The following is a 12,270-nucleotide window of genomic DNA, read 5'->3' as shown; positions in this document are numbered from 1 at the left end:
CAAAATACATCATCAAAACTGATGGAATCAACATAAACCCTCTACAAAGTGGGTATCTCAAATCAGACAAAAGAGAAAGTAATACAACTAGCAAGTTATATTCTAATGTTCATCTCTACACCAGAAATAACATACTAAAATTTCATAAGAAATAGAACAAGTTTACTGATTCAATCGGATAAAAAATGACTTGCCATTTTCCCCCAAATTTTCTTCTTCTCCCACGACGATGGCGCTCCTTCATTTTTCTTTCTTTCTTCCAAAACGAAAGAAGCTTAACTCTCTTTCTCTCTAGTGGTTTTTAGCCACTTTTTCTTTCATTTATTTATTTATTTTTTTGTTTTAAAAGTTGTGTAGGTTCCACTTAAAATTAGAAATTTATTAACAAATCAGTCATTAAAATCAACCATTATAATTATATAAATATACCTATAATTTATTCAGTCATATTGTTGATTTTTTTTTCTTGCTCCTTGAACCAAAAGCACTACTTTTTGCCTTTACACTATTTTTCCTTTATTGACTCCTTCAAGATTCTTGAAAGGGGAGGGTTGAACTCTGAATGTCTTTGCTTTAGGTAGATAATTTCTTAATGTTATGGCATTGGAATTTGGTATTAATTGAGAAAATTTTCGGTACCAAAGAAAAGGAAAGGTAAAAATAAAAAGAAACCCAACTCGTACCAAACTACTAATATAAGCTCAATTTTTTTGTTATAGAACTCATAAATGTGATGTACCTGAATATAAAAATAGGGCATGCTAAACTAAATTGTGGGACAGCTTTATATGAGTGGCAGGAGTTAGAATTCGCACCCTGCGAGTTTTGTGTTGGCAAAAATTGCTTAACAAATTGGAGGGTCCGATTTAGCAGGAGTTGAAATTTGAATTTCACAGCATGCAAATCGAACGGTACATTTTGTATATATATATGAATTTTTATATGAATCCGTTTTCTTAACTACAACTCGAATCGTCCGACAAACTATGAAAAACTCGCATGGTTTGATTTGTGGTGTTCTGACACCACACACATATCAAGCACATTTCTTCTCCATAAATGCGTCTAACCCAACTTTTGCTCCATATTAAAATTAAAAAGCGACCAATATATTGTGCTCTTATTTTGCTCAAATACATAGATTTTGCCTTCTTGATTGCAGTGCTAAATTTGAAAGAAAGTAAAAACAATATGAAGAGATGGAACAATATATTTAGTTGATCAAATTAAATTATATAAAATAAATTGTATTTACCTCCTATATATGAAGGAAAATCATATCACAGATGACAATTCTTGATTTGCCATGTTTTTTGAAAAAAAAAAGGTTCATTTTTCATATAAGACAAATATTATTATTTTTAAAATGTCTTATTCATGACAGCAAATTATGTTGTAAATAATTTTTAGCGTGAGTTATAATCTTTTGTAATAAATACAATTCAATTAGTACATATAATATTATAAATATAAATATATTTAAATCACTAATTATTAAAATGTATTAATTTAAAAATTATTTTTTTTAATTGACATAAAAACAAATTTATAATTCTCTTGAATAATTATTTCTTATTAAATATTAGATTCCTTTCAACTATAAAAAACCACTGGCCTTCGCTTTTTGTTTTCAAATGATAAACGTATAATAACATTAACTATTGTCAAATTGTTAATTATTTTTTAATATAATTTAAATTATTTAATTATGTAGATTAGGCCATCTACATGATAGGCTTTTTAGGAACTGAAATCACGGGCCTAGCAGATATTGTAATGTGTAAATTATGCAATTTATTGGCTAACGTCAAACCCTTAAATAGAGTTTAATATCGCGACGGATTAGTCTTTGGTCTATCAGGTTATGAGATACCATAGGAAACCAAAAAACTTACATGAAATAATCAACTTAGATTAGTCGAATTATTAGCTATAATTCGTCCGATTAAATAAGTGTTAAAAATTTAAATCTCGCATTATACATGTAGTCATCTCTTGACCACCAAAAAATTCTTAACGGACTAATTCTTAATCTACATGAAATATACATACATTTAGGTGGGAATTGATTTTCGGTCATTAATTTCAAAATCTATTTTTATTAACTAAATCATATTATTTCCTTTCACAATTAAATTTAAATTTTCTAAATTTTAGATTTTTACTTTAAAGAATAAAATGAAATTTCTTACAATTAAATATTTTTTTTTAGTTCCACTTATGAAATAAATAATAATAGATCATATTTTATCTTCTAAAGTAAAATTTAAAATTTAGAAGATTCGAATTCTTCACCATTTATATATTTACATATATAATAACTCAATCATACAATATGATAAATAATTAAATACATCCGCGCAGAGCGTGAGCTCTAAATTAAGTATATATATAAAAGGTCAATGTCAACTTTATCTACTCACCGTTGACAGAGCTTTAATTTAATCTTCTTTACTAGAGTTAGGTAAAAGATAAAATATAGTTGACAATAATGTTGTTACTTGTTCTTCATGCTTTTTCTTAAAGGTTTTGGAATTTATCCTAAGAGGAAGTGTGAGGCTCGGAGAATGTTGTTATATTCTTAAAAATTTTACACAAAGTATTTCATATCAAAATATTTCTTTCAATACAAAATTCTTAAGCATGTGAACATATTTTTACGAATCATACCGTACCTAAATTATATATATATAGACATACAAATCAAGCCATCAAGATTCAAGAGTAGGCATTAAAAGGATAAGATTTTGACAAGTATTAACTTGTGGCTCAATATATAGAGGGTATTACTGTTTCTCTTTTATCAGGAGAATTATACAAAGCGTAAAGAGAAGAAATGGTTGTGTATATTTTTTCTCTTGCTTCCAACAAGCATTCTCAAATAACAAAGAAGCATAGTAATAATAGTGTGTATTTACAGCAATTAATTACAACTTGCATGATTGTGCATGCAGCTGTAATTAACCACTTTTTTTTGTTTAATTACTCTGTGGTCTCTACAGTTTCGTAAAATTTTCAATTAGATCTTTATACTTTTTTTTAATTGGGTCTTTGCACCAAACTTTTTTTTCAATTAAGTCCCTCCTAATAGTAATTGGTTTAATTTTATAGGGACCCAACTAAAAAAAAAAGAATTGGTACAAGGACCTAAATAAAAGAAAAAAAAGTGTAGAGACTAAATTAAAAAAAAAAAATTAGTGTAAAGACTCAATTAAAAGAAAAAAAAGTATAGGGACCTAATTGAAAATTTTGCGAAACTATAGGACCAGCAGAGTAATTAAATCTTTTTTTTTAGAAAAAAGTAAAAACTATTTCCAAAAGGGCATTTCCCATAAGGAAAAGTATAGGTGAACAATGAAAATATTAAACAATGTAAACAATAGATATATCAGATGTTCATTTTACTAGTGTACGGATGGTTATTTTAATATTAAAATTTAGAATATTAATTTGGAGGTATAGTGTGTTTTTATTTGATTGGTGGTTGTTCATATTGTTCAACAAAGTCATTGTCCCTCTAGCATTTCCCTTCCCATAATTACATTTTTTTTTTACCAAAGATAGAAGACTCGAACCCACAACTTCTTTAATTAAATATGAAAAGATTATGTCATTTGAGTTATAACTTATTGGCTTTCTCATAATTACATTTGCAAGCAGACATGACATAGAAAGAAATAGAACCATACATTCGTCTTTATATCTTTGATTTTTTAGTGGTTACCTAACCCTATATGAATATGATGAACCAACCAGATAAAATTTTTTGAATATCTATGAGTGATGCTTCTCCAATTAAATTTTTTTTTTCCCACTTAATGAACTTAATATTTTGATTCTTATACATCCAGCTGTGTACATGCAATTGGAAGGCAAAGCACCTTTCAATTCAATCTTACTTGTGAAGGTATTTGTAGTAGCTAGAAAAAACTATAGAGTAGTCTATAGATATTCTAATCATTCTTTGATGCATACCTCTGGATACTTTGTTTTCAATAAACAATAATATCACTAATAATTAAAAATTATGAAAGGTAGTTTTCAAACAACAGAAAAATTCAAGTCTTTTGGACTATATATATATAGACCCTGAAAATTTGAGTAATATTTTTTTAAAATAAAATAAAGAAATAACAATTGTTTTAATATAAGTGACTATTTACAGAAGAAAAAGGTAAATTGTTATATTTACCTCGGACGACTCTGATTATAGTGTTAAATGATATTTTAAAAAATAATATATTTTTTTAATTTGTTGTGTTTATATTGACCTCTTCAAAAGCAAAGATCATATATTATAAATAATAAAAGGTGATGATATCAATGCCACGTTTTATAAAATGCTAAAATGATGAATACTATATAATTTAAATATGAGAGAGAAGATTTAGTGTAAATACATTTATAAAGAAGGAAGTGTATGGTAGTAGACCAGAGATCACTAGCTGATTTGAATAGGGTGAACGCAAATCGAATCGGATTGGATATAGTCAAATTTTTTATTCGATCCGTACTAAAATCATCGAATTGGATTGAATTGGATATCAGATATATCCACAAAACATAAAAAATATTTTTAAAATTTTATTTTTATTAAAAAATATCAATAAAATTTGTTTTTTTTTAATATGTTTATTTTTAAAATAATATTAAACATAATTTTTTTAAATAATAAATTAAAATAATACAACATATATGATAATTATTAGTTGAAATAAAACATAAAAGAATATTTACTTATTTATTTCTTTATTTTTGCGGATACGCGAATATGCGGATCAGATATACGAATATCTACACAAAATTCACAATCCGATCCGATCAGTATGCGGATCTGATCCGATCCGATAGTCTTGCGAATCTGATCCATGTCCACAATTTTTGAATCGGATTCGGATAAATACTGTGGATATGCGGATCGGATCTGATTCATTAACACCCTAAATTTGAATAGGACAATGGAACAATGATAACTTTGAGGGTCTATGATGAATGCTCCAAATCTTGAGACAGTTTTACAAAATTATCATTATAGTTGTCTACTTCGAAACCAATGTTTTGTATTAGAAATATTGTAGTTATTACTTATTACTAATTTTGGTGTTATGTTAATGATGTTAGTAGGTTCCAACAACCCAAGAGTCTTCTCTAACCTCTATAAGGGTAATAGATGAAGTCAAAGCTTCCATTTGAAGACTTTTTTTTGAAGCACATAAAGAGCCATAATGGTAACAAATAATTGAAGTATAACAATAATGATGATTTCATAAGAAAAATTCTTAATCATAAACGGTTTTTCTCTTGGCCTTGCTTCTGATCACCGACCTTTATGTCATGCTTAGTAATATAGTAGTAATTTTCTATCCTCAAACCTAGTTATTTATCATTAGCAAACATATTACAATATGCCAAATTTTTTGTAATTCTATTTTACATTTTTGTTTTTCCATGATATTTATGTACTTTAGGACAATACACAATTCTTAATCCTTAATTACTCATCTACTATTTATTAACTTATTGTTGGTTAAAGTAAAATGGGTAAAGTATACTTTTTGTTTCTGAAGTTTGACAAAAATTTCAAAAATACCCCTAAGTTTTATTTTGTTTTAATTTTGTCTCAAAAGTTTTCGATTTGCATCAAATATATCCCTAGCGGCTAATTTTTTAAAAAATTTAAGGCCAATTCAACAACAATTTCATAAGAACAACCCTCAACACAAGCAAATCAAGCATAATTTTCATGCATTATTATTAGATTGGTCTTAAATTTTTTGAAAATTTAGCCGTTAAGGGTATATTTGATGCAAATCGAAAACTTTTGTGACAAAATTGAAACAAAATAAAATTTAGGAGTATTTTTGAAACTTTTGTCAAACTTTAGAGACAAAAAATATATTTTACCCAACTAAAATTTATTTTTCTAGCAAAGCCATAATAGATATTCCAATCCATTTATATGATCACCAATTAAAATAATTATATAGTGCTATTTTTTTAATATAAAAAATCCAGTAAATTTTATGTTATAATAATAATAATAATAATAATAATAATAATAATAATAATAATAATAATATTGTCTAGACAGTTGTTAGAATATAATTAGGATCAATTAGAATCAATTAGTATATCTGAATATTTATTATAGGAGATTACGTCTTTGTTATTACGATTCCCTTATTACCTATAAATATCCTTTTATATTGTATCATTCTAGATAACTTGAATAGACAACTTGAATACATACTCAATAATATACCATTCTTTCTCGAGTTTAGTCTCTTGTTTCTAACAACAGTGCTACTAAATCATACCAATAAAATCCAATAGATAATCTAAACAACGTTGACCCATCATGCAATCACAAAAACAATTATAACTTGCAAACCTAACATATTATTTATTAATATAAGTACAAATTGAAATTCATACAGCATGTAACAAAAGAATAAATACTTATAATAATATAATAACATAGACTAACAGTGACAGGGCAACAACATTAGAGATTAGTCTTGATTATCTTGATTCTTGAATAATGTGATTTGTCTTCACAGTCTTCCATGCATGAAATGTGTGAATTAGTTAAATTAAACCATATTTATGGGTTATTAGTAGCCTATCATTTTCCCTAATTATAAAATAACATTCAAATCTTTATAGTTAGTTTAGACTTTAACTTCAACCAAAGAAGTCATAAATGAAAAGACAAGCATATCTTATAACCTACTCAAGGCATTACATACATGGCTATTAAAGAAACAAAAAAATAATTATCTTTTGAAACTTTCCCTTATATTATATGAGGCATAAGTAACTATATTATATTATTATTCACTCTTATCAAATGGATGTAAAAATAAAACAGCCACCAATAATGGTTGGTTTCAGAAATTAAGAAAAATGAAGATGATCGCTGTTTCATGATTATTCATGTTTCCTTAGCTTCAAGGTGAGGCATGCCTAGCTATTGTGATTGTGGGGCTCTAACAAGTTAAAGACATAGTTCCTAGGCTTAAAAGTTATAACCCTTTTTAACAATGTTTAATTAGCTCTATTGCTCAATGTGTCCAACAAGTCTATGTGTGCGTTCCTATTGTAGCGCACTTCTTGCAGCACTTTGTCTGTGTACGTGAAAGGAAAAAAAGAGAGGTGATGATTTTGGTTGTGACTATATCAAATGTGGCACAATTCTCTCAAAAATTAAATCACATGTAACATGTCATTTACCAATAAAAAATGTTTTTATATTCATTTTGTTTTATATACTAAATTGATGAATATATATATGAAATAGAGACTTATAAATTTTAAACTCTCTAAGAATAAAGAGCTATATAATATATTAGTTTAATGTATGAAACAAAATAAATAAAAATAGCACATCTTTTTATGCAATTTTTAATAGAAAATGGATATTTTTATTTTTACAAAAATCTATACAAATATAGAATTAAAAAAAAAAAACATGTATATGATATTATCAAAAATTAATCATACAGTTTGGAAAAATAATTTAATTAAGTTTTTTTAAAAAAGAGTTTAAAATATAAAGATTTATATTAAAAACAGCTTATAAATAAATTATTTTGTATTTAAATTTTTAATATATAAGTACTTATTTTAAAGTTGTTTTAATAAATAAGAGTGATAACATAACTTTTGAAAATGAGAAAAGTCAATTTTTTTTACTTCTTCATAAACTCTTGTTTGAGAAGTTAAAAGAATATTTAAAAGACTGTAAGTTTGTACCAAACAACATTACTGTGACTTTTCATATATCAAAAGTCCAAAAAGTAGTTTATGAAGCTTTCCAAAAGCATTATAAGTTTTACATCAAAATCAACTATCAAAATCAAACACTAATATAAAATATATATTAAAATATAAATATACATTGAAAATAAATTGAACAACAAATGTATTTATACACAAATATATTAGTAATTGATTTTGGTGTACAAATAGCATTTTTGATCAACAATAGAAATGCCAATATCATTATCCTTTTTAATATGAGTAAACCATCAAATTGGTTCCTAAAAAATCACCTATTCTTCAAGTTGGTCCTAGAAAGTTTTTTTTTTTTTTTTTGTATCAAATTCATCTTTTAAAGATTTTAAGTTAGTCATATTTATCCTTCCATCACTTTCGTGGCTGACAATATCAAAATTTACTTGTCACATGTTAAGTGATGCCATATTGACTAAACTATATACCTGGCAGTCCTAATATGATAAGTTGACGAAATTAGAACAAATAACCCAAATTGAAGAGGACTTTGACAAATTAAAATCCCTTAAATTGGAATTAATTTGATTTAATTTCGTAAACTTATTATATTAGTAGCCAATTAGAACGATCAGATGAGTATTATTGTATCACTTATGATAACATATCAACAAATTCTGACGCTATCAAAAGTGAAAATTACAGAAAGATTAATGTGATCAATTTAAAAATTTTTAATAACAAATTTAATTAAAAAAATTTAAAAATCAATTTAAAAGATAAATAATTTTTTATAGACAAATTTAACTATTTACTCTTTTTAATATTACGAAAAACTTGAAGAATGTCAGCATATTGGGACATAACAAAATAATACGACAAAATAATACAATCAACCGACACTCATCATAAACTATAAAACTTGAAAAAAAAAAAAAAAGATTCCGCACGTTGAAAAAATGAAAACTACTAGGCAACCATGATTTTTGTTTGAATTTTGTTATCAAACGAGCGAATTATTTTAGCTTCTAAATAAAATGGCGTATTATACCATCTTTTACAATTCAAACACTACTATAAAATTTCACACAATAATATAATCTTCCCCTCCTGCTAAATAAAGAAATTAAGTCTCGTACGTGCATGAGGGCCATGTTAAGTAATTAAATATATACTCCGAAATTCTCTCTGATGATGAGTGATTATCAAGCTGGCCCTCATCGAAAGTTTGATGCTCAAGGAAACAGAAAAGAATAGTAACACCATTGCCATAAGCTAAGGTCCAAGAAAGTATTCATGGTGATGATTCATTTGTCACATAGTTAGGCCATGTGAATGAAAATATCATCATCATCATTATACCGGGTACCAAACACATGCATGCAGTGCAATGCAGAGCAGAATGCTTGGTCCATATAGACCATACAAAACGAAAGAGAGAGAGAGAGAGAGAGAGAGATGAAGAGAGAAAAAGTAATTAAAGTAGCAGTGAAGACTGATAAAAGGTTGTAACTTATAACTTAAACTTTTATCAATTGATTATGTGAGTAAATCAATGTGGTAATAAAGCTATATAATGAGAAGTATTCAACGTAAAGATAAGAAGTCCAAGCATGAAAAGTGGACATACTTCAAAGTATTATTGATTTCAAATCATCACGTGTGTCTCCTAGACAACAAACCATCACTATACCACAAATTATGGTCTTATTTTTTTTCCTTTTTTTTTTTTGGCTACGTGAAACCATATTTAACTATAAAAACCCACCATTACTCCCAACTCATCTCCACACATACAATAAACCCACTCTCATATTTGCATTCCCATCATCACCTTCTATCTACAACAAATTAAACCCTTCTAGTTACAATGGTTTCTGAGAAAAATTACAAATCCAAGAATGTGTGTGTGATTGGAGCTGGACCATCAGGGCTAGTGGCAGCCAGGGAGCTGAGAAAAGAAGGTCACAGGGTGGTTGTGTTAGAGCAGAATCATGAGATAGGAGGGCAATGGTTATATGAACCAAATGTGGTAGGGGAGGATCCTTTAGGAAGAAATCCTTTTCTAAAGGTGCATAGTAGTATCTATGAATCATTAAGGCTCACATCTCCAAGGGAGATCATGGGGTTCACTGATTTCCCATTTATGGTGAAGAAAGGTAGGGACATGAGGAGGTTCCCAAGCCACACAGAGCTCCTTAATTACCTAAAGGACTTCTGTGAATGGTTTGGGTTGAGAGAGATGATAAGATTCAACACAAGGGTGGATTATGTGGGGATGTTGGATTATGGTGCCTATAGTAATAATGATTTGAAATGGGTTGTTAGAAGCGTAGAGAAGAAGAGTGAGAAGGTGGTGGAAGAGGTGTTTGATGCAGTGGTTGTAGCCACTGGTCATTACTCTCAGCCTAAATTGCCCTCCATTAAAGGTAGGTTTATCAATTCTATTCATTTCTAGATCTCTCTGTCTCTGATTCACACAGACACAATAAGAATATGGTATGATCATGCATGACACATTTTCTTATAACATTCTCTCCCATGCTCAGGAATGGATACATGGATCAGAAAACAAATGCATAGTCACGTTTACAGATCCCCAGAACCACTCTGCAATGAGGTACTATATATATATGAAACCTTCAATCTCTATTTGTGTACTAATTTCCAAAGAGTATGAAGTATGAAGTTTAGAGATTTAAATTAAAACATTTTCAAACATAGAGGCAAATCTTCATTGAACAGATTGTGGTGGTTGTTGGAAATTCCTTAAGTGGGCAAGATATATCGCTAGAGCTTGTGAAAGTAGCAAAGGAAGTCCACATGAGTTCAAGATCTCTTAATATCACTGAGGGTTTATCTAAAGTTATATCAAAACATGAGAACTTTCACCTTCATCCACAGGTTCAAACTTCTTGTTCTTTTTCAAGTACTAAACCCATAAAGAAGAAGGTAGTTAATTCACTACAATATTCGGTAGTTTCATAGTATATATGGTACCTTGTGCAGATAGACACACTTCATGAGGATGGAAAGGTCACATTTGTAGATGGTTCCTCTATTTCTGCAGACACCATTTTGTACTGCACAGGGTAAAAAGACACAACTTTCATTAATTGCCTACACACTTAGCAGTGACAAAAATATGTAATCTATATCATTAATCAATCTCATGAATTTCACTAACTTATGGTAAAAAAAAAGATATTATGATTGGATAATTATATGATCTTAGGCTCAAAGATTATAATGTGGGGCCTATGTGCCCAAACATTGCCCTGTGTCCCTTTTAGAGTAAACTAGTAGTGATTAATTCTAATAATTGAAAGATTTCAAATTCAATTAATTATGTGTAGGTACTCCTATGCGTTCCCCTTTCTTGACACTAAAGGAATGGTAGTTGTGGATGATGACAGAGTGGGGCCTTTGTATGAGCACACTTTCCCCCCATCTCTTGCTCCATCACTGTCCTTTATAGGCATCCCTAGAAAGGTAAATAAATTACCCTGAGCTCAACAATTTGCATTAGTTTTACATCAAATTTTTCATTTCACACAGATATACATAATTTTGCAATGGTATATTTCACCAAATAATGCTAAGCAAATGGTGCAGTTAAACATAATTTTTAGCCACGTGTACAATAAGCATTGATGGACTTTGTTCACAGATCATAGGGTTCCCTTTCTTTGAATCACAAGCAATATGGATAGCACAAGTGCTTTCTGGGAGAAAGGTATTGCCATCATGGGAGGACATGATGAAATCCATCAAGGAGTTCTACCACTCAAGAGAAGTAGCAGGCATACCTAAACATTGCACCCATGACATTGCAGATTTTGAGGTATAATAATAGAAAATAAAATTTTTAAAAAAAAAAACACCCTTCTGTTGTCTTTATTAAAAGTCACTCTCTCTTAGATAATTGTGTATCCTTCCATATTTATTTATTTCCTTCTTTTGATTGCATTGCAATTCCAGTATTGTGTCAAATATGGAGAGCGTGCAGGATTGCCACCTCTAGAAGAATGGAGAAAAGAGCTTTGCCTTTCAGCCATACTTAATTCCTTTGCCAACTTAGAGACATATAGAGATTCTTGGGATGATAATGAGAAGCTCCAAGAGGCCCTTCAAAGTCCTCACTTCACTCAACTTGGGCTTCAAGATTCTTCTCTGTAAAGAGCATATCTAAAAAATATTTTATTCGTTCCCACTCCAAGTTATTATTCAGTTATGTTGATTTCCACTTTAATTTGTAAGGTTGAAGGGGGACATCAATGAATGAATTAGAAGCTTCAATCATCAAATTATATGTATAAATAAATATATCTAGTCTTGAGACAAGTTAGTAAGAGAGAATCTTATTGATGTATGTTTGTAATTTTGTTGCAGTTATACATAGTCAGCAGTACAATAATGAGTGTTAGTAATTTAATTAGGTCCACCTCAAAAGAGAGCTGAGGGATCTGGATTTTGGATTATGAAAAATTGTAGCAAAGCTAAGAAAGCTAAATGAAAATCAAGTGTGTTATAATC

At 28.7% G+C, this 12,270-nt stretch overlaps 1 protein-coding gene across 2 annotated transcripts; it reads left to right on the top strand.

The window, feature by feature from the left end:
• The first annotated feature begins 9,604 nt into the window (after window positions 1–9,604).
• LOC107623031 (flavin-containing monooxygenase FMO GS-OX-like 9) lies at window positions 9,605–12,111 on the top strand. 2 transcript variants are annotated; one of them, XM_016325156.3, is made up of 7 exons: window positions 9,605–10,163; window positions 10,284–10,354; window positions 10,480–10,638; window positions 10,744–10,826; window positions 11,091–11,226; window positions 11,405–11,578; window positions 11,716–12,111. In XM_016325156.3, the coding sequence occupies exons 1-7, from the start codon at window positions 9,605–9,607 to the stop codon at window positions 11,911–11,913; spliced, it is 1,380 nt and encodes a 459-aa protein (XP_016180642.1). In that variant the 3' UTR covers window positions 11,914–12,111. The 2 variants fall into 2 exon arrangements, with proteins under 2 accessions (XP_016180642.1, XP_016180641.1); XM_016325155.3 differs by having other exon boundaries at window positions 10,459–10,638.
• The last annotated feature ends 159 nt before the right edge of the window (window positions 12,112–12,270 follow it).

This window comes from Arachis ipaensis, chromosome B10 (assembly GCF_059453495.1).
Source record: "Arachis ipaensis isolate K30076 ecotype BB chromosome B10, ASM5945349v1, whole genome shotgun sequence".
Taxonomy (NCBI): domain Eukaryota; kingdom Viridiplantae; phylum Streptophyta; class Magnoliopsida; order Fabales; family Fabaceae; genus Arachis; species Arachis ipaensis.
This window is presented reverse-complemented; position numbering and strand designations above follow the sequence as displayed.